The following is a 25,376-nucleotide window of genomic DNA, read 5'->3' as shown; positions in this document are numbered from 1 at the left end:
TTGGAAACAGGGCTGTAATCTAGCCTCCCCCCACCCCCATCCACAATGCCCCTTTCTGTAGGCTGCCAGTCTTCCTCTTATTTATTTATTTATTTATTTATTTATTTATTTATTTATTTATTTGTTCGATTTATATGCCACCCTTTTCCGGATACTCAGGGCGGCTTACAATGCGTTAAGCAATAGCCTTCATACTTTTGTATATACCTGCTTAGTAGGGCTTTCGCCGCCCCCCCCCCCCAGCGGTGTTCTTCCAGAAGAAGGGCAGGTGGCTCGTTTCTGACCAGCCATAATTTTACCAAAGTTAGTTTCAATGATTCTTTTAATGCCTCCTTCCTTGCTCTGCAACATGGGGAAATTGCTGACAATAAAATCTCCTTTTTGTCTTCAAGCGTCGGTTCTTTCCTTTGGCGACTAGACAAGAGAAGCAGCAGCTGGGCAGGCCCAGTGCCCCCCAGTGCCCCAGGAGCGTCAGCAGGCAGAGCAGGCAGCCATGGACCGGGGGTTCACCATAGAAAACCCCTATGCCAGTGTCACCATTCCGCGGGCTCAACTGAAGGATGACTTCCTGAGATACTACCTGGGAGAGGACTTCAGCCCCGGCGTCTTGCCCCCCTGCTCGGCAACCCCACAGAAAGAGGCAGACCCAAAATCTCCCTCTCCGGCTTGGAATGGTCAAGCCCAGGCAGAATCGCAAGCCAGACCCACCAACCCCTATGCCAGCCTCAAGGTGCCCAAGGTGGATGCTCCAGAGCCTTTCCGCTGGAAGGGCCACGAAGAGGCAGCTCTGGATCCCGGCTGCTGTGGCTGCTGTTGCTCGCCTTGCTGCAGGAAGTGCTGCTGCGTCATCTCCTAATCGAAGAGCAGTTGAGGCTGATTGGGCGTGGCTGCACTCACCTGTCCCACTCCTGGGCACTGCCCTTCCTCTACCAGAGCAGTTGTGCCCTGATGTCCGGGAGGCCTAAAGGAGCAGTCAACTTTTCTTTCCCCATTTCCCTTGAGGCAACATGGGCAGCAGAGGAGGGCCAGCATTCGATGAAGGACAGGGAAAAGGTTCCCCTGGCAAAGGACGATGAAGAGTGGACATGGCACTAACCCTGATCTGGAGATGGGAGCCGGATTTGCTCCCTGCCTGCGAGGACCAGCCAGAGCCTGCAGTGCCTTCCCTTCCCTTAGACACCTGGCCTCGCCCCCTGCCCTTTCTCTGGAGGGGAGTGGGTAGAAGACAAATGGAGGCGGAACGGGCACTGGACTCCGGCAGGCTTGTGTGGCTGCCAGTGGCGCCGTGTGGAAGGCCAACCTTGCTTGCTCAGGGTGCGGCCCTTGGCCTCTGCCCTTTAAAGGGAGGTGTGGTGAAAGTTCTCTGTCAATAACCAGGGTCATAAAACTTTCCTTGCCCAGCCAGCATGTCTTCCTGGTGTTCATGCTCCCCGCACCCCCTCTGCTCCTCCTTTGCCCGGTCTTCCTGCATCCTGTGGAGGCCTTTCCATTTTCCTTCTCTTCGGCCAAGGCAGCCTGGCTTGGGACCTGCTTTGTGAGCCTCCCAAGGACACACACTCGGAAGGTCGCCCATGGGCGTTCCTTGGCACAGCCCCAACAGGGTGAGATTCCACGTCTCCCTTGCCAACCTTGCCTCGCCACTCTGCATGTGACAGCCCCGCCTGGCCTCCCTTTCAGATTCACTGGCAATGGAAGCCTCTGCCGGACGGAGCCTGCGGTTGGGGAACAGGTGCCTGGGGGCTTTGGGGCTGCTTCTCCAAAGCTGCAAGTGGGGGAGCTGCTTCCTGGGGCCTGGAAAGCAGAGCCCAGCTCTGAGCCAAGGAAGAGAAACAGTTTTGTTTTCGTTGCTGAGGGTGATGGGACAGCAGCGCATGTAAGTAAGCGCCATTCACAGTAAGAAGAATGGCGTTGCTTTCGGTTTCTGCACTGGGCAACCCCACGGACCGTCGGCTCATCCACTGGGAGGTTTTTCCTGAGCGGATTTTTCAGTTCCTCCCATAGTGGTGGAGCGTCTCTTGTCCGGCCTTCTTCAGTGGGAGACATTTGGAGACATTTCTACCTTGAAAACGGCCCATATTGAACTGTACTACGTAGCCAAGCATCAGCACAGGAAATATTTTTTGACATTTTGTATTACGATAATTTTACGTCACAAAAAGTTTCATAAAATTTGCCAAATTTCAATTCCACTGGAGTCATGAGTCCTGGATTTCGGGCACATTCTGTAAATTAGTCCATTTGAAGTCCTTGGTCCAAAACGTTTTCGCCCTTCGGTCAGTTTCACCCAGTTACGGGAAAGGAATCAGAGACGTCGTATGAGGAGGTTGACCTGTGTGTGCCAGAGGGGGGACTCTGGGCTTCCTTCGTGCCTGCCTGCTTGTGACCAGCTAAGGGGAGGGTGTTCAGACGGAGCCAGAAATTGGTCAGCACACAAGCAAGCAGCAGGAGGCAGGCTGGCCTTTACCACCTAACTGCTTCCCATCCCCACCCCAGGAGAAGGGCTGACTCCCCCCTTCCCCCCCTCCCCCCTCCACGGTCTCAGGGTACTGTGCCTCCCTCCACTGAGCCCATTTAAATGAAACACCCCACCCCCCCACCCCCGTTCTGTGAAGATTTTGAGGAATGTGGCCAGGCGGGTGCCTGCCCCACTGCTGGCTGTTTGTTCAGGAGGAAACCAGGCAAGAGCGGGCTTGCTCTGGGTCTGGCACACACAGCGGCCTTTCCTTCCTCTGCCCCATTGCTTGTCTTGCAATGAGGCTGCTTCATGAAGTGAGGCATCGTAGAATGTCTTATACACCCCGTGTGGGCAAGGCTTTGCAGGGTTGGCACACAGCCTGTTCTGCCCTCTGATCTTAGTTATTGCAGCCAGAATGCAGGGCAACGTCTGTCAGCAGCAGCCCTTCCAGGAAGACTTTGGACGAGCAGCCTCTGCTCGGCCCCGGCCCTTCCATTGCCCTCCTTGGTGGGGCCTGACTTCTGGGGAGGGGGAGGGGGCAGTGACCCTGTCTGGACTTTCTGACAGCCAAATATCCGGATTTGTCTGTAGGAAGAGGGTAATCTGAAGGATGAGCAAAGCATCTCTTGGTCTGAAGCAGTCCCATTCTCTTCCTGCTTCCTTTTATTGTTCAGCCCATTTGGAAATTATGGGGACTTTATGAAAAACAGGCGCCCCAAGATGGAACAGTGGACCAACTCTGAACTTTTCAGAAATGTGGGATTGTTATTTCACTTTCTTATCTTTCTTTCAGAAGGCAAGTTTACAACAAATGCTTAATGCGGCATATCTGGAAAGCTAGTAGATTGCCATTTCAAACAGCAGGGACTAAACTCTGAGCCTTAAAGCGACCAATAAGAGGCTGAGTGGGATTTAAGATTTGCCCACAGAGGAGTATCCTTCCTGCAGAGAAAGGAGTCCCAGGTAGGGAGCTGCTGGTGAAAAGTCCCCTTCTAGACCATTGGCCAAGGTTGTGGTTTCAGGCCGGAGAACGGTATCCCTGAGGCTAATCCGAATCTGCAGAAGGAACAACTCTACCAGCAGCCTCACATCCCATGTCCCCCCCACACACACATCTCTTGTTGCAAGCAGTGTGGCCCCAGGCTGTTCTCCACATTGCCCAGGGGGCAGGGGTGAAATCCAGCAGGTTCTGACAGGTTCTGGAGAACCAGTAGTGGAAATTTTGAGCAGTTTGGAGAACTGGCAAATACCACCTCTGGCTGGCCCCAGAGTGGGGTGGGAATGGAGATTTTGCAGTATCCTTCCCCTGGAGTGGCGTGGGAATGGAGATTTTGCAGTATCCTTCCCCTGCCACGCCCACCAAGCCACGCCCACCAAGCTACACCACACCCATCAAGCCATGCCCACAGAACTGTAAAAAAAAATTGGGATTTCACCACTGCCAGGGGGGTTCTCTGACAGACTCACCTGAGGCTCCTCCAGCCAACAGCCCCTCTCTTCCACGTATTCTTTTCCCAGCCTGTTGGACAGTCCTGGACTTAGGAAAGAACAGTCTCTCTCCCTCTGCTTCTGCTTCTCCCTCTCCCTCCCTCCCTCCCTCTCTCTTTTTTAAAATTGTTTTTATTCAACGTTTACATCTTTTAAATCTTAGTTACACTTTTACAGCTTTCCAATACCGGCATTTGTAGTAATATCCAATTTATCTTTCAGCCAACTATATACATACACCTTTTGTTTGTTACATACTTATTCATATAATCAATACATTTTATACAGTATACATACCTACTACACATTAAATATAACATTCCATTATAATATCTTCTCTTTTGCTATACACTATCCATTAATTTTAGATTCCTTTTCCAGCCAATCATACCGTCTGTTCCATGTTTCATAATAAATCATTTCCTCTTTGTCCTTAAGTTCCATCATTAACGTATCTGATTCTGCACACTCCAGCACCTTTTTTATAATCATCGCGTTTGTTGGAGCATGTTGTTGTTTCCAGTTTTGGACAAATTAGATTCTATACCTCATATTCCACATAATTACGGCCGCTAGAATCTCTCTCTCTCTTTCTCTCTCTTTCAATCCTAGGGGTCGTTTCTCCTGTGGGTGGGAGGTGAGCACTTCAGGCATTTGTGCAAAAATTTCATGGTTTCATGACTGACATCCAGGGCGGTGCTGGGGAGATGAGTTGGAGGAGGCAGGCAAGGAAGGAGCATATAATTGTGTTTCTGTGGCTATTGTTGGCCAGGACACCAGTAACTCTATCTCGTGAAGTTGGCCTCCTCCTGTATCTCCCCTGGTAGATACAGTACCAGCAACTGTGCCTGAAATGTGAACCTCTCGTATAATTTAACAGCGTGAGAGGCTGCGGCCAGAAGCTGTCAGCCTCCCTTTCTTTCTCTGGAGGAGGGTGAAGATGCAGCAGGAGCAGGAAATGTAAGTTTCTCCCACAGAAACCGGCCTGCCGATTGTGTAGCCACAGAGCCCCATCGGCCTCCGCTCTTTGGCTTTGGGTAAGGTGAGCTCTCGCAGGGGATCGTGGCCTGCTGACCACAGCCTGGAGGCCATTTGTGGAGGTCACCCCTTTTGGGGTGCTGCATTTGGGAGGGGTTTCCATCTAATTTTCTCACTTTTCACTTGAATTAAGGCTCTTAAGTGACTGGCTTGGTCAGCTGGTTGTCCCCTGCTTTCAAGGGATTGGTTTTGCTGGACACCTTTGCATTAAAAATTGCAGACGGTGCCTCCAAGGGAATAAGGCATCACCTGAAACCTGAAATTCCTTTGCCAGCAACCTGGCTGTCCAGATCACAATGTGACTGGGAAGTTGTGCCCTCCCCGCCCCCACCCTTTATTTTTATTTTTTTACTCTAGTTCTGAGCTTCAGAAACAGAATCGGGAGTAGATTTAGGAGTTTCAGATTGATGGGCATTCAGAGGCAGCCCCTGAGCTGACGGCCTTCTGCAGCAGGCAGACTTGAAACAGTGGCGACTGAGACCAACTGGAGCTGCTGCCCAAAGTCTGGTCCACGTCTGGCCCTGAACGGCTCTTCTCTTTGGTTCCTCCCTGCAGGACTGCTCTGCCTTCTGGGCCTGAGGACGATGAGGCTGCCAAGCCCAGCCTGGAGGCCGCTGTCCCCAGTCCCAGCAGCCTCAAACTCGAGTGTGTCATCTGTTACTGCTGCTATGACCTCTCTGCCCGCCTCCCTCGCCGCCTCTACTGCGGCCATGCGTTTTGCCAGGCCTGTATCCGGCGCCTCAATGTGGTGGCCAATGAGCAGTGGTGGATCCCGTGTCCCCAGTGCCGCCAAAACACCCCCACCCCACGCGGAGGGGTGGCAATGCTTGATTTGGACCTTGCGGCCTTCCTCGCCATCAAGTCCGAGAAGGTGCTTCCCCGGCAGGGAGGCCGGCTGCAGCTGGAGCGGTTCTCCAAGGAGAAGCCGGTCATCATGGAGCAGCCGAGCGGCTCGTGCCAGGAAGTTCTGCCTGAGCCCCAGCCCTGCCTTCCCCGGAATGGCTGCTGCTGCCCCTGCGACCCCACACTCTGCTGTGGAACCGCTGCAGCTTTTCAGAGCTGAATTAGCTTCCTGCCTGCCTGAGGGACTGACTGGGAAGGAAGGAGAAGCCTTTGCTGCTCATTGCTGGACTTCAGATTCCAGGATTTTCTGAAAATCTTTTTGCTGCATCTTGCAGGACTTCCCTGCTCTAGTGGTTTTCTAGCACAATCTTCTAACCAGCCCTCCAGCCCCAAATCTTGCACCAGCTCCTCAATGCTTGCCTGGTGATGGCAAGCTGGGCATTGCTACAGAGGGTAGCCAGCTGGTTCTAATCTTCAGGTTGCGTTCTTAGCAAAGTGTTTTATTTTTTTCTTAGTGGCAAGTGCCTGTCCGAATACATCCGATGGCCTGGACTCTGCCTCTAGTCTCTTTTTAGTTAGTCACAGGCTGCTTCCAGAGAAGCACTAGGTCTGGAATGGCTGCTGTTTTTACAGAGGAGGGCAGTTCCTACGTGGAGAGCCATTTGTCTGAAATGGTATAGGGTCTCCTGCTTAAGCAAGGGGGTCCTACTAGAAGACTTCCAAGGTCCCTCCAACTCTCCAGTTCTGTCATTCTGCTCTTCTCCCCTCTTTTATCCTCCCCTGATTCCTTTTTGTCTTTTTGCTGGACTGGGCACCAGGCGTCCTTGGAGCAAACACCCTCAGTCCTCCTCTGTTTTCCATTTTGGAGAACATGCTTGGGTGTGATTCTATTGGGGGCTGAACCTCAGCAGCGTAACACTCTTTGACTCTATAAGTTTTGTAAAAGATATATTTTCTTAATTTTTTAAAGTTTAGTCTCTTCAAAAACTGGAATGTCTTTCTGACAGTCCACAAGTGAAAGAATATCATACTGTAGGTGCTGCAATAGTAATATTAAAATATTTTCTGATATGAAATACGTCATAAATAGAAGAAAATAGTTAACATCGATGATTTACAGAGCTGCTAATTTCACAAGGAGTCAGTACTGGACAGTAAATTTTGATTTTCAAATGTGCGATACCCAAGTGCTTCTCAGACACTTGGTAAAAACATTGTTTAACCGGGTGTTTCTCAGTTCCATCCTCTTAATTTCACTTGTCGAATTCGGCACAAGTGAAAATACTGAATTTAGCCCATCTTGGATGTTTCAAGGACAAGTAGCCAGAGCCGTATCAAATCATGAAAGGATCCAAAAGGTTTGGCTGCTTTTGCTTTCCTGACACACCATTACTTGATCTGTCAAGTCCTATTTTAGCTTGAGATACTTTGATTGTTTTTAATGTACCTGCTCATGATTTTTCCGTGCCTTGGTATTTGTTGATATTTTTTATAAGTGGCTGTTATTATAAAAAAAAAAAAAAGGCAGGTTCTTACTCATGAGTGTGCTTTTAAAAGGCAGCCACGAAAGCTTACAGCCTGAACCTGGAGGTGCAGAGGAACGGTAGGTAGCCCCAGACCAAGGGGAAACTAGCGGGGGACACACTTCAGGAAAGCCTCTCTGGAAAGCCTCTCTGGAAAGGGGAGCCCATTTATGGGTCGCGCCTCCCTTTCGGAGTTGTGGAGGGTCTCCACAAACGGTGGGTCTGGGGAGGCTCAGGGGGAGACCTGGGCAGAGCCCTAGGCGCCTGGGCCCGCTGCTCTTGCTTGTGGCTAGGTGAGAAGGAGGAAGCCCAGGTAGGAAGCATTCGGGTAGGTAGGTATGTCTGTCGCAAGAGGCTTCAGTCTCTTGTTGCTCTGGCCCTCGGAGGCCCCGGAGGGTCAGGTTCCTAGGGAGGTTTTTGGACACTGCATCACTCATTCCCCCCTTCCCCTGCCCTCCCCCCCCCCAGCACTGGCCCCCATCCTTTCCCTCCCTCTTCTTGCTCCAGTTCCTGCCTGGGTGAGGCCCGTTGAGGCCTAGTGGCAGCAGCCTCACCAGAGAAGCCTGCCTCGAGTTAGCAGGGCCAGGTAGGGCCCAGAGGGTCTCTGAGAGGTCTTGGCCCCATCACGAAGAGAGGGAGGAGAGGTGATGCTCTGGCTGCCTGACCCATGGGGCGGAGGAGGGAGGGGCCCAGCTCCCTGGCAGGACCCCACGTCCCATGTTGCACAGTGTGGTAGGAGGGGGAGTTTCCAGTCCTATTCAAACAATGGTCCTCCTTTTACTGACGGGTGTTCCAGATGGACTGTGTTACCGAATAATCGGGCAGTTCTCAAGTGAGAGAGCCCAGCTTGGCTTGATCGATGGTGGAAAGGGGGTCCACCTAAAGGGGTTTCCACATCCCGGAGGCTGCCGAAGAAGAAGGATGGTTTTCCTCTGATTTTAGGACCCGTTGAGATGGGTGGAGCAGAATCGCCCTGGAAGGTAGTCTGGGGGCCATTGGCATTGCTCTTCGTAAGTTCTGGTGAGAGGATACTTCATTTAACCTTTTATCTATGCGAACTGAGATCCTTTTTGTTATCACCCAGGTCAGAAAGACGTGCTGGTCTGACCTGTTATCACATTCTCCAAGTCCTCATTTTAAAATATTTCCTTTTAATGCCCTCTCATTTCTTCCACTACTGGGTCGGCCTAGTCTCATTTTATGATTTGGATTGAAAGATTTTTAGCCTGTGGATTCCAACAGGCCGTGTGAGTCTGGCTGTGTAAATGAGGACAGAGAGTGACACAGAACCTGTTGGAAGGTTGCCTGCAGAATCAGGGCCAAGTTGCTGCTAGTCCAAGGAAGAAAGCTGGCCTGTAGTTCAAAGAACAGATCATCCATGATAAGTGGCCGTTCTTGGGAAGGTTGAACCTTGGCCTGATGTGGTCTGAAACTCAGGAGCTGTTGTAGGACTGAGTGGAACTAAACACCGTAGGACTAAAGCTTAGCCCTTTTCTGTTTAGCAACAAAAATTCTGATCCAAGATGCATTTGTACCACTTATGCATGCAGGACTGGGGTGGTGCCCCCCAAAGTGGATCCCGTACAGAGATGAGTTTTGCCTCTATCTCCCGACTGCTCCTGCTCTCTCCTGGAAGGAGGCCAGAGCCTTCTGTCAGGACCAAAAGGCAGATCTGGTGGTCATCAAGGATTATAGCAAGCAAGTAAGAGGTGGTCTTTGCAATCCGCACTCTCTTGGGGAATAAAAAGAGGATTGGGGGGAAAACTGCCCATGCAGGTGGTTGGCTTGGGTCCAGCTGCCATGAAGACAGCTCTGTTGCTGCACTGGCCATACATAAGCTTTAGCCTGCCCCCTTTCTGTAGGAGCAGAGTAAATGCTGCTGTGGCCTCAACCTTGCTTTTGGAACTTGCCTTGGCACAGATGTTCCTGAGGGACCATACCGAAGGTGCCAGGGGTCATGCGTCATACTTCTGGATTGGACTGGCGTGGCGAGAGGCTCAGCTCACCTGGGTGGATGGCACTCCAATATCACAGAGTTGGTACAGGTGAGGGAAGAAAGAGTCTGGTGTTTGGTTGGTGGGTGTCCCAAGAGAAGGGAGGATTCAGCCCACGTACACAAAGCTGCAGAGGTGGCCTAGTCAGCCTTTCCTCTCCCATCGCCTCCTGACTGGAGAAGATCTTCCAAGGGGGACTCCAGGTCAAGGAACATCTAGCGAAAAACATTCTTTTTGCATGGAGTCTCCTCCAACTCATGCCTTGGTTTTGGGTTCTTCAATTTCTCCAGCCACTGGCTCCAGGGCCACCCTGGGAAGAAGCACTGCACCCAGCTTGTGGGCATCTATGCTGCGCAGTGGAGAGACTGGGACTGCGAGGCCAGCACCTCATTTATCTGTGAGAAGCCGATGAAAGGTATGGCAAGAAAAACATCTGACTCACTTTCTCCCTCCCAACCCCAAACCAGGAGGAGGAATAACATACGACAGATACTGTGGAAAATGGAATTAAATTAGGGGCGTGTGCACCCTGGCAATGCAGAGAAAGGCATCCTGTGTCTCATCCTGATCAAACCTGACTTAATCCACATCTGTTACACACACTAGTCAGCTCACCCTCGAGACATGAAAGCAAAAGGTGCTTTCTTACTGTTACTTAGTAGTAGAGTGGCTCCGAACAGGGAGAATTTATCTGCCCTCTCCAGAGAAGTAGAAAGCGTTGCTAGATTCCTTCTCCTTGGTGTGAAACCAGTTTCTCTTTGAAACCACGGCCTGGATGTTTGAGAATCTCCACAGACATTTTTGAAACTCGCACCTTTTTCTCTCTCGTCCAGATGCTTTTTCCAGCAGCACCAGAAAAGTGCGATTCCGCTCTCACTGCTACGTCTTCCATTTTCCATCGTTGCGGGAACAGAGGTCGTGGGGAGAGGCCCAGTCTTTCTGCCAGGAGCTCGGAGGGAACTTGGCCGTTATCCACGATGAAGAGGAGAATACTTTTCTCTCAAGTAAGATGTCTGCCAATTCCCCGGGGCCTTCGTGGAGATTCCTGATCCGTTTTCAAAGTTGCACAGGCTGATCAAAAGTAACCCAATTGGAACGGTCAGGCTCAGCCACCTCCTCCCCTTCGGTTTTCTGCTTTTGCTCCTCGGAGAATGCCTGTGTCCAGGGGGCCAGTGCTCTTCAGGTGTCTTATCCCTGCTGGTTCTGCCCCTCCCCTCCAGGTGCTTTTCCTGAGGATGGCTGGTACCTATGGATCGGTCTGCACCTGGAGGCCATGTGGAAGTGGAGCGATGCCTCAGCCCCCACCTACCTCCGGTGGGACGCAGGTACTTTTCTGGGCCCTTGGGTTATGTGCCTGAAATCTATTATTTGTCTTGACATTTCCTTTTTTTTAAAGAGCATTTTGGGTTATAATTAAAATGAAATCATAAATGGCAGAACAAAAAAATCCCTATCCTGTTACAGCACAACATTTCTAGAACATTATTGTGCTACTTTAATGAAAATGGTGTTGGAGCTTTACTGTACAGAGCGACGGCTTTACAACCCATTCACGGATTTTAAAACTTTCCTGTCACACCATCTCAGAGAAAGTTGTAACCTACACTCCTTGTGAGAATAGGCTGCAGAGTGTCTTGGAGGCTGACGGAGCCCAGCATTCCCCCCTCCTCTCCTTTCAGCCCCATCCGCAGGGCAGGACCGGTGCGTGGTGCTCAGTCTTCGGCCTCTGGATGACGGGCAGCATGGGACATGGAAGGCCAGGCCTTGCCAGGTGCGCCCCGCAGCCGAATACGTAGGTTTCATCTGCCAACTCCAATACGGTGAGTGCAATGGATTGAGGTCAGAATTGCCAGGCAGATCCGCACCCAGGCTGCCTTTTCTAATAGTCCTCAAGCCAACGGCTTCTAAATAACGGAGGAAGTGTGGAAGCCTGTAGAATAACCTCTTACACTTGTGTTGTTGTGGAACACAGTGGTGACTCCCACAATGGGAAGCATGATTTGGGAATCCCTTTGTGTGCCAAGCCCAGAAGACTAGGCCTCTGGTCTGTTGAACTCACTTTCATCTAAAGCTCTAGAAAAGTCAGATCCTTTCATGGCTGGGAACCTCACATCCCTTCAAGAGATGATCTGAACACTACTTCAGAACCCAGCTGCAAATTTCCTTCACAGGTTGCTCTTCCTGGATTTCCTTGAAGGAGGCCTAATTCATTCTGCTCTTTGCTGGCAGATTCCTGTGGCCCTCCGGAGCCTGTTCGGTTTCTCCTCCCAGGCGGGATGGGTCCTTATGCCACAGCTGATGTCACCTTCTCTTTGACTGCCCATGCCACCTTCTCTCTGGTTTTGACCTGCTTCCATCCAAATGGCACCCTCTTCTTGATCATCTTTGAGTACAATGCCACTCATATCCATGGCAGCATCTTTAGTGAGCAGGGCAGATTTTTGGTGCACAAGAACTACCCTCGTGCCCCTTTCTCCCCCGGCCTCAACACCTGGAGCTTCATCAGCTACCCAGATGGCTTTGCCTGCTTCTTCAACCACCAGGAGCACTTCCGGCTGTCGGACAGCCAAAATGCCTTCCTTGCGAACATCAGCTCCTTGCAGATAAGTGGAGCCACCGTAGCCAACGCTTCCCTGGGTAGGTTGATCCAGCCAGCCCCAAGCAGGCACAGCAAGGGACATAAGCAGCCCCCTCAGGGGGAGGGAGACAGGCCTGTCCTGGCTGGTGCATCCTGACCCCACTTAGTTGGTAGAAGGGCCTGAGCATGGGCTGCTGCTTCTCCGGTGGCCATTCTGCTCTCTTCCTCATGGAGGGAGCCCTTCTGGGAGAGGCAATCTCATAGCCATGCACTGGAACTAAGGAGGCAAGAGGTCCCCTGCAACTCTGGTCAAAGATAGCCCTCCAGATCAGAGGGAAAAGCAGAATTCAGAGCTTTCTGATTGGGGCTCTCCTGAGTGTTTTGAGGGGTCACGGAGTCTCTGTTGTCCCACTGGGATGCCCTCAACCCTTTGGCATCTTCTTCCAGAGTATCCGCTTTCCTCTGACTTGCGCTTCCCCCACGGGAACAGCCTGCAGCTGGAGGATGCTGTCCACTACTACCTGGGCAACTTCACTGTTGGGCTGTGGATCCGAAGCGCCTTCCTGGACTCTCCTCGGATGTGTGCAGTCAGCTACTCCTTGAAGTGGCAGCAGCAGGCAGAGTTTGCGCTCTTCCTTCTCTCCCCTTCTGGACTGGAATTCCACGCCAAGGGGTGAGGCGGGCAGGGGCTGTGCCATCGACCCACCCTTCCTGGGACCACTGCAAATCCACATCCTCTGGCATCCCTCTGGCATCCCTCTCTACCCACCGGCCACACAGCCTTGCCTGGGAATGAGCAGCGCGAGAGGGCCACAGAGCCTTTATCCCAGGTCCTGCTCTGGTTCTTCTTGCAGAGCCCTGCTGTTCAGTGGCACCCGAGTCCTCCTTTTGGATGGATCCTGGCATCACCTGGCTGTCTCGGTCACCAACACTCCCGGCGTTGCTCCCTTCAAAGTCTTTGTGGATGGAGAGACCTGGCAGCCAGACGTGTCCGAAAGCGGTGGTTTTCTGTGGAAGGGGCTATCCCTGGGAGGAAGGCTGAGCCTAGGGCAGCTGGAAGGCGGCCACGGGGGTGAGTCTGGCTGAGTCACTTGGGGGATGATTTGCACCGTGGTATCCGTGGCAGGTCTGCACCGGTGCCAGAAGTGACGGCCATTATCATCTCAAGTGCCTTTCTTTTTCTCTGTAAGGCCTGTATCTAAGCGAGAGAAGCATCCTGCCTATAGTTACTCATTTATCTGTAGGTGTGTGTATGGCATAAGGCAGGGGTCTTGCTGACCAGGGTCACCTTGCAGGGGCCAGCTTCTACGTGGGCGATCTGAGTGAGGTGAACCTGTGGGACCGAGCCCTTTCTGAGTTCTCAGTGAAGCAACTGTCAGCCTTGAGAAACAGGTGGAAGTTCCCCGGGAACGTGGTGAGCTGGAGTCAGCTGGTTGCAAAGAAGCCTCCAGGTGTGCAGTTCAGCCCCACCAGTGAAGAGCCAGGTAAAGTCTTAGGGGTGTGTGTGATATTTTGATGGGTTGGGCGGGCACCAAGTATGGCTGCCCTGATGGAGGAGTTTCTGGTGGGGCATCGAGACGGGCCAAGTTGGGGGTGATGCAGCTGCCGGTCTGTGGGTGCTCCATTCACCTTGCACGTCCCAGTTGGCCTTTTTGTTCACATCCCTTTGTTGGTGGTTGAGTTGCTGCCTCTCTCCACAAGAGGAATGGGGATCCCTTCCCAACTGCTGGTGTCACCTTCCTTCCCGGCTTCCTCCTTTTCTGCATTTGCCTCCAGCTGCTGCCCAAAGCCTAGTTGGGCCCACTGTCCTGCAGGAACCCACGGTCTGCGGATGATGAGCCCCCCAAGGTGATTAAGCAGGAATTTCTTCCTTACTCAAAAACACTCCAGCTCATCCTCCTCCTTCAGAGCTCCCAGAGACAAGGGTTAAGTTCGCTTCGGTGCTTTGGAAATAAATGGTGAACCACAGTGTTTTGCTTCTCCTTTCCCACTCCCCCCACCTTCCCCCCCAGATCGTCCTTTTGTGTGGTTTGGCCTCCTCCGGCTCAGAGGGAAGGCTTTGGTTCTCTGCACAGACCCAGAGCGGTCCATCCTCCACATCCAGCCCCTGCTTGGCCCATGTGCCACACGGGCTCTCTGGGGATTGCAGCTGAACGGTCGTCTCCGCAACGTTGCAGACCCTCCTGCTTGTCTTCTGGTCAGTCATGACTTGTTTGCATTTTTAACTCTATATTTTGCTTGTTTGTCTTTTTTGTCCCTGCAAACCCCGGATAAGTCTGAAGACTGTAATTTTGTGAGGGTGCGGGCATTCCTGAGTTCTTCAGAAAAGTACTGCTTGATTTATGAGCCAAACGTGTTAAAGTAATTTAGAAACCAATTCAAAGTTATAGTCAGGTGAGCCACTCTGGGTCCACTCTGTGCAGGTGGCCTCAGGTGGCTCCTCTGTCCTGAGCAGCTGGGACTGCTCTCCCGACGCTCGGAGCAGCTTCCGCCTCTTGCAGGACATGCGTCTGCAGAATCTGCACTCGGGGCTCTGCTTGTTTCAAGAAGTTGGCAATGCCACACTGTATCTGGGGAAATGCACTCTTCAGGCCTTGTTCTTTTTTCTGGATTGGGGTATGTTCTCCCTTCTTTCCATCACAATGTTCTCTCTCCTCCCTCTGCCTCAGGGGATGCTCCAAAAAGTCCTCTGGGGAAGGGAAAGAGCCGGGATGGATGCATCCAGGGGCGAAATGCTACTGGTTCGCTCTGGTTCGGGAGAACCGTAGTTAAAAAAAGCTACTGGTTCTTCCAAACCGATATTTCCGACGATCAGCTGTGCAGCGGGGTTTAGCTTTCTAGCGAAGCTAAATCACACGGCACAGCTGATTTCCTCCCCCCCTCGCTGTTCTACCTACCTTCCCAAGCCTCCTTTTGGTCCACAGCGCGCATGGGCATGCAGCACACGTTTGGGGCACAGCGCACATGCGTGGTCAGCGAACCGGTAGCAAATCGGTTTGGATTTCACTACTGGATACATCTCAGTCCATCTGCCCCCCCCCCCCCAGCACCGCCAGGATCGGGGCTCCTTGCTTAGGAGGCCACGGAGCCTTCCCCTCACTCTGAGGCAGGAGGAAGCCAGCTGCGTTCTCAGGCTGCCCTCCGCCTGCTCTTTTCTCCCCAGATGTGCACTGTCTCCATTCCAGGGGCTGGAGGCCTTGGAAGGACAGATGCCTCTTCTTCGTGCTGGACGCAGCTCTCGAGTGGAGCCAGGCGCAGAGGTTCTGCCAGAGGTTCCACGGGGGGAGCCTGCTCTCCCTGAACAGCCCACAGGATCTGGTGAGCAGTTGAGCTTTGGGCCGGGAGCTTCTGGCAGGCCCAGCCGCTCTGCATCTTACTGGGAAGATCCAAGCACAGCCAGCAGACAAGGGCCTTGCCTCCTCTGGGGCCGGTCTGCTGCAGAGTTGTGGCCAGAGATTTGGGTGGGTGGCGAGCAGCAATGGGCAGTTCTGTGGGTTTGGCCTCTGGATGGCCGGGAATCCCACCCGGCGGAATCCGCCGCCCCTGTGTGTGCATTGCAGATGTGGCTGCAGGGGCAAGTGCCAGGGAGCCTCTGGACAGGGTTGCACAGCAGTGGCAGAGATCTGTGGAGCTGGCTGGATGGGACCCGGTTCAACCAAGCGCTGAAGCGGTAAGATGCCTCCCCACCCCTGAGGCTCCCCTCCAAGAAGCTCTGGGTTGATCTACTCCACCCAGAAAAATGGCCAAGGCTAAACTCCATCCAAGCCTAGCAGGTTGGCATGTAGAGCTACTGGGATCTTCGCTGACTGGGCCAAATGTGTTGCGGAGCTAACTGGTTTTTTTCACATCTTCTCCTCTTTCTCTAATTCTTTTCCACGTAGCTTCATGTTCTTTTTGGAGCCTTCCAGCATGGCAGTGTGCGTGCTTGCTCTGACCTCTGGCTTCCTGAAGGCCGAGCCGTGCCACAGGCCTCACCGGTGGATCTGCCAGGCTCCGCGCCAAAGCGGTAAGAGCTGGTGGGGAAGAGCACAACTCCTTGCCCCTCGTCCCACAGCTCTGCTGTCTGGCGAAGAACTTTTCCACACAAATGATACTTAAGAGGAACCCAGCCCCCTTGTGGCAAGATGAAAGCTGCAGACAGTTGTGTTTTGTGGCTGATGGTAGTAGGGTAGGGTAGGCTAAGGTAGAGAAAAAAGGAAGAAGGCAACAGGGGTGCCCAAACACGGCCAGGAAGGAGACAGAGCTACATGGAATAGGAGGTCGAATTGCCCACTTTAGAGCCGTGCTCTAAAGGTGGCGTAACCAAAACCTCAGCCTTTAGCAATGGACAGTGCCTTCTGGTCAGCTCCTGCATTGTCTGAATCCCCTCCCTTTCTTGCCTCTGTTCCTCCGATTGCTGCACTTTTAAGGATTACTTTTTTACTGACTAAGCAAGCCAGCTGAAGCACCGGCTGACCTGGTCTCTTGACCAGAGGAAAAGCTTGCGGGGGGTGGGGGGTGGGGGGGGGGTGAGGCTGTGAAAAGAGCAGGAGGGATGAGGCTGGCTTGCCTGCCGGAACCGTCGCCCGGGACCCTCCCTGCAAGAGATGATGCGTTCTTGCCTTTCACCTGGCCTCTTCTATTTCCTCCAGATTTATACATGACCTTCCCTGGGAAATCCTTTGTGGGCACCAAGATTGCAGACCTGAGCTTTCCTTCGCTGCAGGCCGCCAAGCAGCAGTGCAGCGCATTGGGCGAGGGCTGTGATGTTGTGGTCAGCACCATGACAGGCCACCACCTTATGATGGGGAAACGCTTTGTCACCCTGGAGGATCCTGGAGCAGCAGCAGCAGCAGCCGTGCATGTCAAAACAAGATGTTCCCCCGGCTACTCTGGGCAGGACTGCCAATCGATGTGTCCTCGATGTGAGCCCAGCTTGAGCTGCAACCCACTGACGGGCCTCTGCGATGGCTTCCTCTATTACCGAGAGGCTCCCGGTAGGAGAACTGGATTGGTCTGCCCAGCCTAGGGCCCCCTCTGGCTCCAGCTTTTCCACTCCCACAGCTCAGGGTTGGGAACCGGGCTCTGGCAAAGATGTGCTGTCTTGGGCTTGTCAAGAGCCTCTACCTTGAGCCCAGAAGAACAGGCCAGGGACCCTGGCCCTGAGGGGTCCCGAGAAAGGGGAAGAGCTTGGGGTGTAAAGGGTGGGATCTTCCAGACAGAAAGGGCGTGTCTGCCTCAGCTTCTTGCCCCGGGGGCTTCCCTCTGGGATGACTGCACAGCCACCTATCTTGTCCGTCAAGGTGAACCCTCTTCTCACAGCCCTCATTGCCTCACTGAAGTGCCTTCCGCTTGAGGTTTGGATATTTGAGCGAGGAAGTTGCTGGTCTTACGAGCGCTACAGTAGTCAGGTTGAAGCCAAGGCCGTGTGCAAGAGGTATCTGGGTAGCACAGTCAGGAAGGTTCCACCCCTGAGCAAGGTGAGCGGCGTGGTGGCGCTTCTTCACACACGGTGGCGTCTCCCCACCATAAGGTGGTGCCCTGCCTTGGAGTTGACCCCTCCTCTCTGGCGCGCAAAACCCCTCCTGTGAATTGCGATACTATAGTTGCTCCATCTAGAGAGTTTTTGCGAGGATGGCTTGGATACCTGGAGCCTTTGGAATCTGACCTGCATAGTCCTTCTGGCCCTCACCTCTCCCTGCCCCTCCAGGTCCCAGCTGGCCCCTCTGCAGATGGAAGAAGAGGCTTCCAGCAGCCAGGAGGCTCACTTTGGGCTTGCCAGCGAGGTGAAGGTATGGCTTTGCTCCACACAAACCAAGCCAAGGACAAACCTGGGGGATGAAAAGGGGAGAAGGACACAAGTTTTCACCCACAAATACTTTGCTCTAAAATCACCAAGAGGTGAGCTGCTTCCTCTGGGATTTGGCAAGGACAGAACCTGTTACAGGTCCCACTTTTATCCAGGTCTCTTCAGACACTTTTATTCAGGAAAACTTGAGCTGAATTCAGACTCAACAGGCCATGGAGCCCAGAATCTGCTTCCTGCAGTGACTAACCTGATATCCCAGTGGGAACCCTCGGCCAAGGCAGGAAGCTGTTCTACGCTCCCAAGTGGCTGATAATTAGTCAGGCCAAGAGCCAGCCACACCGGAGGCAGGAGAGCATCTCACGGCTACCGATGGGCTTGGCCTTCTTCCACTCCCCACTGTTAATTCGCACCCAGTTGTTATGGATGTAGTAAAAAGAGGTGGGGGGGGGAGACCTTGGAGATGTGCCGGTCTGCAAGTGCTAGAGCTCATCCTGTTGTGCAGAGGCTGTGTCCAAAACGAGGGGCTCTGAGCTTTCTTCTAGCTGCAGACGCCATTCGCCCTCATCCCCCGCAGATGTGAAGCTGCCTTCATTCAGGGAGAAGCTGCTGCTGCCCCACCAGGAGGCTGCTCCCGAGCAGAGGCATGCCTCGTGGCAGGAAGCCGAAGATGCTTGCTACCTGCAGAAGGAACGCTGTACGGGGCTCCTGAGCCTGAAAGGAGCTCATTACACAGTGGCCGGGACGGTGCTGGTCGACAGCCCTGGCTCAGGGGCTCTCCTCTCTGTGAAGGCAGGTCAGTGCCTTCCTGTCTTGAAAGGCTGGGCGAGGGGCTTCAGGATTGTCCTGGGCTTTCCGGCCCCCCTGGACTCACCTCCTATGCTGCAGAGAAGGCCACTGGCTGGCCTGGAAGGGTATTCTTTGCTAGAGCGAGGACCATCCCTGTATGACCTTCCTTGGGCAGTTTTTTGTGTCTTAATTTGAGTGGTGAGCGAGTGTGATCTGCCTGAAAACCCATAGAACAAATCAGAGTCCTTCAGGAGCCGGTAGCAAGGGTGGTTCTTTGGAAGAAGGCCTGGTCTTCTTCGGGAGGGAAGGGATGGCCTTTCCAACGCCTTCTCCCCTTTGCAGCTTGCTCCCCTGGGTTCTGTGGCAAGCACTGCCAGAGGCGCTCTTCTCCTTGCCTGAGCACGCACACCTACAACCCTCTGACCGGCCAGTGTGATGGCAGCCTGAGCTGTGTGCGTCGCTTCAGCCCGTCATGTCTTCATGGTAAAGTGTGCAGTTTCGTTTTGTGGCTGCATTCATTAAAAGTTCACAAACACACCCGTCCCTCGGGTCTCGGGTCTAAATATCTACTCAGGCACCGTACAGCTAAATTTTTAACACAGTTAACATTTCTCTTAGGTCTGGTACATTCCAGGTGTCCAAGGGGTCCCGGCTGGTGGTTCTGGGGCGGACACTGCTATTACGTGGAGGAGCAGGGCAGCAAGAGCTGGCAGGAGGCCAAGGCTGCCTGTCAGGCCTATGGCGAAAACGTGACCCTCCTGGTTCTGAGCAGTGCCAAGGAAAAGGCCAGGACTTTTGGATGTCTCTTTAATGGGGAGCGGGGGGAGGGGGCCATGGCCAGGCAAGGCAGAATTTCCCCTGTGCCTAGCGGTAAAACAGAAAGAGGTGCTTTCCCAGCGCTGCTGAGCATTCTCACTTCAAGCTGCATCCTCCTTATTATACAGCTCTTAATTAATAACAGTGTAAATACACCCAAGATATTTAAACACAAGCAAGCAGAGAAGGCATAAAACATGCCAGGAGATTGCTTTTAACAAGACGACGGTTTGCTGTCTTGGCCCTTGAGAGTCAAGCTCGGGCCTGCTTTTCCTCCCCCTCGTGCCAGCCCCTGGCACAGGCAGCCTGAGCTGCCAGCCTTCCTGTGGGGCTCTGAGGGAAGAGCACAGGTCCCTTCCTGGGCAAGACCGACCTCCTTTCCCCAGGATGGCCGAAGGGTTGACAGTGAGGGGCCCCTTTTCCCTCACAGGCCTGGGTGGCAGCCATGGTGCAGAGGGGCAGCTGGACAGGGCTGAGTGATGCAGGCGGAGTATGGAGATGGGAAGAAGGCCGAGCGGATAGCCTTTCTCCGCCTTGGTGAGCACCTTGGGGTAGGAAGCTGCTTTGGGAAACGTTGGTCACCGTTTTAGCCTCCTGAAGCTGGGGCTTCTCCCTGGGGCTCTGCTTCTCACTCCAGATCTTTTCCCTGCCTCTCCCGTCCCCCAGGACCTGAAGCATCCATCTTTCCTTCCACCTGCTGAAAAGCAGAGAGAGAAGCCACACGGGGCGTCTTTACCACTTCTTGTCAGCTCCAATCCCCAGCCGTTCCCCCCACCCCCACCCCCACTCCCTGGAATGGCACCTGCCCTCCTGTTGGATCTCCAGGCGATGCTCAGCCGGGTGCAATCCTGCTTGCTTCCCCTATCAGGTTACCCGATGTGCCTCTGGTGTCCGGAGGCTGCTTGGAGATTCGTCCCAGGGGAGACCCGGATTTGGCCGCCTCCCCATGCTCCCACCTTAGGCCCTGGGTGTGCGAGGGGCTCTGGGGTGAGTGGCTCGCTGGGCCGTGGTGAGGTCAAAACAGCCAGGGTCTCCCTACAGCCCAGGCGGAGAGGTCCTGCGGTGACCGCAACACAGCCCATCTCCCCATCAGCATGCCGGGGTGGGGGTGGGGACCTGGATCGGCTGCTTTTCCTTTGGGGAGGAGGAGGAAGATGGCCCCTCAGTTGGTGCTTGGGAAATAAGAGCTATGGGCCGAAAGATGGGCTTGGCGGGCACCTTTTGGGCACCGTGGGTCTTTACTTGTGCCCCTCGGGGATGGCTTCTCTCCTCTCTGGCTCAGCACCCCTGAGTTCCTGTCCAGCAGAGCCCGGATGGAGCCACTGGAATGGCAGCTGCTACCTCTGGGACTCTTCCTCTGCTGGTGCCTGGCCAGAGGCCCTGGAGGCCTGCCGGAGGTTCAGAAAAACAGAGCTGCTGTACTTGACCACACTTCAGGAGATGGTACCGTTTCTGTTCTAAGCCTCCTTCCCATGCCCAGCACACTGAGGTCTCCTAAGGGCTGCTGTGACTTCTGCAGGGGGCTGGCAAGCAGGGACCGTCTCCCTCTCCCTGTGCAACCACGACCTCTGCCCCTTGGCCCTCTGGTGCTTCCTTTCCCCCCTGTGAGCCAGTCAGGAAGGGGTAGCAACTGGCACCTCAGGTTCCTACCAGGGAGACTTTGGCTCAACTCATTTTGGGCCAGGGGCTTCTGGGCGGGACCGTGGGAGGGGGGAGTGGAGAAAATAGCTTCTTCTCTTGGAGGATCTGGAGACTGGATCCCTTTTCCTTCCATCCAGGACTGGGTGCGTTCCCACTTCCGAGGCACTTTCTGGACAGGCTTGAATGACCGGAAGGAGGAGTCGGTCTTTCGCTGGTCAGCCTTAGAGCCCCTCAGCAAGCAAGTGGCTCAGTAAGTGGCCATAGGACCAGTCTGCTTGGAGTAATCTCCTTCCATAAAGCAAGTATTATTTGGCTGTTCACCGCCCTGAGTCCTTCGGGAGTAGGGCGGTATACAAATTCAATAAATAATAATAAATAAATAATTATAAAGTGTCCTGCAGCTGGACAAGGGTCCCTAGCCTCAGATTGCCCCTGTTGTTTTAACCTAGGCCCAAGTAGTTATTACCAGACACAATCGGTCCTAAACAAACATATTTTATTAGAACCCCTGAGAATTACTTCATTCTCAGCTTAGTCCAAATTAATTCCAAAACAAGTCCTTCAGAAAAAGTCCTTCGGCCTTACCCCCTACCTTTGTCTTCTTTGGCACCCTGCCAAAGGTTTTTCTTGGCAAAGCCCTGTTGCTGCTCTTTTAAGCCTTATGGGAGGGGCCAATCATCTGGCTTTACTCCTGAGTCGCCCTTTTTGCTTTAGCTGCTCTTGCCTTCTGGCAGTTCTTCTCATGCGTACACTAGGAACAGGCTCCTCCTGTTCCTTTGCCTCTCTGCTGTCTGCCTCTGGAGGCTTCGGAGTCTGCGCATCACTGCCAGATGGCCCTGGCCCCATCTCTGCCTCCGACGCAGAGCCCTTGTCCGTGCCTTCCCCAGACTCCAGGACTGGCCCATTGTCCTCCCCAGCCTCCTCACTGTCCGACTCTGCTGCCAGCTCCGCAGGCTGCTGGTGGATCACAACACCTGTGGCTTAATGAGAGGGATCCCTAAGGTTCCAGCAACCCATTGCATCCTGCCCAGCCCCTCCCCGTCTGCTGGAGCCCCTGAAGCCTCTCTACTAGGAGGCCTCCTGCCACATGTTGCCAGCTTGTGCTCCCTCTGTCAGGGGGCATTACAGGCTGGGTGTCAACGCTTGTGACGCTTTGACTCTTCTGCATGGAGCAGGTATTTGCGAGATGACATGGCAAATGGAGGGCGGAAGGACTGTGTGTGGTTTGACTCAGCAACAGGACTTCTGAGTGATGCCAGCTGTGGGGAAGAGAGGCCTTTCTTGTGCAAATGCCCTGAAGGTGAGAGACATTGGCTGTGGAAAGCAGAGGCCCTCCACGGGGTGGGTGGGACAGGACGTTTGGCAGTCCTTCCTCTGCTTACCTTCTCCTCTCCCTCTTAGCTTTCCTGTATTTGCATGGTTTGGGGAGCAACAGCGGGCATGCTTGTTATGACACAGAAGGGCTGCCTGGGAGGGCTGCTCAGCGGAGGCTCCAAAGTGGGCCCTTCCCAGGGCCCTTTTGACTCGCTGGGCTGCTGTTGTGAAACCTTTCCAAACTTCAGAACTTCTGCTAAGCTCATGTTTATCTCTGCATTGTGAACCACTTCAGTGGTTTCTTCTTAGTTTTGAAAAGCAGCTTTATAGCTTTTTTTTTTTTATGGATAGCAAATAATTTTTCAGTGTTCTACGAGTTGGCTGATCCGATTTCTTGTCTTCCCTTCCTTTCCTTCCCAGCCACAGAGTGGTTTGATCAGTGGACTGGCTACGGCATGGTGGGAGAGCCATCACTGCTCTATCCCTCTGCAGAAACCCTGGAAGGGGCCAAGCGGGAGTGCCTGCTGGAGCGCCCCGTCTGTGTGGCTGTCCTGGAGACAAGGTCCGGCTTCTACCTGCTCAGCAGCAAGGATGATGCCTGTCCCAAAGCAGACTCGGTGCTTCATGTGTGGACCAGTAAGTGTCTGATTGGGCCCCAGGGGGGGCAAGCAGAGGGAGGGGCTCCTTCAAAGAGGAACCTCTGTGTGCAAAAGGCACAGTGGCTCCTCTTTCAGTGGGGAAAGGAGGCGTCCCGTTTATGAGCTTCTTTCTGAGGTCAGGGTTGAACCAGTTTTTGATTCCCAGGCCCCACAATTGACTGTGAGCTGTACATGCCCGGGGGGGCCATGGGGGAGTGGGGGCTGCGACACATGGACGGATTTGCCATCTGATGGGGGACAATTTACCCCAGAAAGCCCCAGAATTTTGGCTAAGGAGGATTCTTCTTCCCTGGTGTGCTCCCAAGTCTCTGAGATCAGCAGAAGACGCCCTGCTGCTTAACCAGGTTGTAATATTTCCTGGTATACTAATATTGATGTTAACAGCTTCACCAACTGAACTTGGCGCATCAGACGCCTAGCAAAGGCCTAAGAGCTGTTTTAAAAGATGGAGGGACTGACCTCCTTGCCCTTCCTCTGCCATTTTGCAGTTCTCCTCTGGCCCTCAGCTTCAGAAGTTTCTGACTTCTTGAGAGTCATCTGAAAAGAAAAATAATGATCTCATCCGAAGTCGGGTTCTGAAATTGCCACAGTCATCCCTGTGTTTTCCAGAAATGGGTCTGGGGTCTCGGTGCACTTGCCCTTCATGCCTGGCTCTGCTTTCTTTCAGTTTGCGCAGAAGGGTTTAGTGGCCTAGCCTGCCGTAAGACCTCAGCAGGCGCAGCCCGGCCAGCCTGCGACTGCAGTGGCACGTTGAAGACCACGGCAGAGAAAGGTGAGGGTCCAAGGGGGGCATGAAGCTCCTTAGAGGCCAGCAGAGGCCCGGGGAACTCTCCAGCAAAGGCAGCTGCTCTAGGATTTTCTGCCCTGACAGGTCTTACTGTGTATCTGGAAATCAGACAGAGTGGTAAACATTGGTGTTTATTTCAAAAAGGACTAAATGTTCCACTCTTCTTCGCACCCAGTCCATGCACTGAAGGCCTGGCTCTGTGTTCCTTGCATAGTAATGGGCAAGGGCTTCTCCTGAGGAAGCTGAGGTCCTATGGGAAAAGGGAGTTGGGACACAGCTTCTGCCTTTGGCTCTTAGATGCCACCGGCTCTGCCGTGTTATCTTTCCAGAACATCTTTTCTTCCATCGAGTAAAAACTGTTCCTAATGACTTGATAGAGCTAGGTCCCACCATTCAGAAAGATGGGCAGATCTTGTTTATTTCACTCAATTTATCTGGAGAAAATAGAAGCTGCCAGCTCCAGTTTCCAGATCTCTTTTAGCCTGCTTGAATATGAGAATGGCCGGGAATGTGCCCATCCCTAAGGTGGCCGTGTGGCTCATCTTGCTGCAGTTTGTGGCGTCCCTGTACAGACCTGTGTGGAAGATTGCCAGCAAATGACTCCCAGGACTAACTGCTCGTTTTGCATCCCTGTCTGCACTGGTACGTTAGCTTAGAAGCATAGGGGAACACCCCACAGTTGTGGGATCCATTCTATTCTGAGGTTCCTTCAGCTAAAACATGTCGCACTGATGCTTCCCCTCAGTTGACTGGGTCCATTGGCACTGGGGCATCTTGCCAGCCGGGCTCAATGGACTTCATCTGGGCAAAACTAGCCGCTCTCTTGCTCGGTGCCTCCTTCTAGAAGCAGCTGCCATGGCTCTCCTGAGGTCCCTTTTGCCTTCTGGGAAGGGCTGCAACCCCAGGTCAGATTCCCCCACCCGCCATTAGCCAGGATCTTTTGTTCTTTGCCCATGTAGAGGCCAGCCTGAGCTTTCTGGACCCTGAAGAGTTTGCTCTCGTCACCATGATCCAGTTCAAGGTGTCCCATTCCCTCAATCTCACGACAGAGGACGAAAGAGACCGGACGGTCTCCTCCAAGGTCGTATATGATGACACCAAGTACCCATGACAAAAAAGGAAAGGAGAGGCCAATAAAGGCTCTGGAGGTGCCGAGGACTCTGTTTCCGTGGTTCTTCTGTTTTGTGAGGCAGGGGTCACTTTGTCAAGCATGGGATTGTCTCTACAGTATAGGGACAAGTAGTTCAGTAGTTTCTACAAAAGGTTTTTAAATTTGAAGCCCAGGCCCTGGGTGGCTTGTGGGCTGGGGATTCTTTGTGGACTGTCCCACATACCCCAACCCAGGGATCCCTTTGGAATTTTGTGTTTTCCTTTGTTTTCATTAATAAGACAAATACCTTAATAAGGCAAATGCATGGCTATTCTCAGCCTCCTCTGAAAAGGGGAGCGGGGGTGGGGAATAAGATTGACAGCTGGGCCAGCATTGGGATCCACTCACCTGCCCACCGGAGAGAGGGAAGACAGGCTGCCAGGCGCTCCTGTGCTTCTCCCTGGGAAGACGGTCAAAATCCCAGAGGGGCTATTTTTAGAACGCCCTTATCCAGGGGTGAAATGCTCCCGGTTCGGACCGGATCGCCCAATCCGGTAGCGATGACGGCGGGTGGTT

The 25,376-nt window shown here is 53.4% G+C and overlaps 4 protein-coding genes across 5 annotated transcripts; all 4 read left to right on the top strand.

The window, feature by feature from the left end:
- Positions 1-419: 419 nt before the first annotated feature.
- Positions 420-2,184, top strand: CYSRT1 (cysteine rich tail 1). Its single transcript, XM_070955720.1, has one exon. The coding sequence runs from the start codon at positions 494-496 to the stop codon at positions 854-856; it is 363 nt and encodes a 120-aa protein (XP_070811821.1). The 5' UTR covers positions 420-493; the 3' UTR covers positions 857-2,184.
- Positions 2,185-4,883: 2,699 nt separating this feature from the next.
- On the top strand, positions 4,884-6,044 carry RNF224 (ring finger protein 224). The gene is made up of 2 exons (XM_070955925.1): positions 4,884-4,903; positions 5,537-6,044. Exons 1-2 carry the CDS (start codon positions 4,884-4,886, stop codon positions 6,042-6,044), a joined length of 528 nt encoding a protein of 175 aa, XP_070812026.1.
- Positions 6,045-14,423: 8,379 nt separating this feature from the next.
- LOC139325847 (uncharacterized) lies at positions 14,424-19,503 on the top strand. Its single transcript, XM_070955886.1, has 10 exons — positions 14,424-14,535; positions 15,083-15,237; positions 15,480-15,589; positions 15,801-15,925; positions 16,551-16,895; positions 17,221-17,378; positions 17,609-17,690; positions 18,282-18,500; positions 18,836-18,976; positions 19,112-19,503. Exons 1-10 carry the CDS (start codon positions 14,424-14,426, stop codon positions 19,501-19,503), a joined length of 1,839 nt encoding a protein of 612 aa, XP_070811987.1.
- Positions 19,504-19,578: 75 nt separating this feature from the next.
- LOC139325563 (macrophage mannose receptor 1-like) lies at positions 19,579-24,895 on the top strand. 2 transcript variants are annotated; one of them, XM_070955493.1, is made up of 9 exons: positions 19,579-19,846; positions 20,178-20,296; positions 20,592-20,752; positions 21,088-21,200; positions 22,126-22,250; positions 22,685-22,900; positions 23,591-23,695; positions 24,263-24,352; positions 24,670-24,895. In XM_070955493.1, the coding sequence occupies exons 1-9, from the start codon at positions 19,755-19,757 to the stop codon at positions 24,819-24,821; spliced, it is 1,173 nt and encodes a 390-aa protein (XP_070811594.1). In that variant the 5' UTR covers positions 19,579-19,754; the 3' UTR covers positions 24,822-24,895. The 2 variants fall into 2 exon arrangements, with proteins under 2 accessions (XP_070811594.1, XP_070811595.1); XM_070955494.1 differs by lacking the exon at positions 24,263-24,352.
- The last annotated feature ends 481 nt before the right edge of the window (positions 24,896-25,376 follow it).

The sequence above is a fragment of the Pituophis catenifer genome, unplaced genomic scaffold (genome assembly GCF_029215685.1).
Source record: "Pituophis catenifer annectens isolate HBS135680 unplaced genomic scaffold, rPitCat1.0.hap2 SCAF_17, whole genome shotgun sequence".
NCBI lineage: Eukaryota > Metazoa > Chordata > Lepidosauria > Squamata > Colubridae > Pituophis > Pituophis catenifer.
The sequence above is the reverse complement of the archived record's forward strand: the minus strand, read 5'-3'. Positions and strand labels throughout refer to the sequence as shown.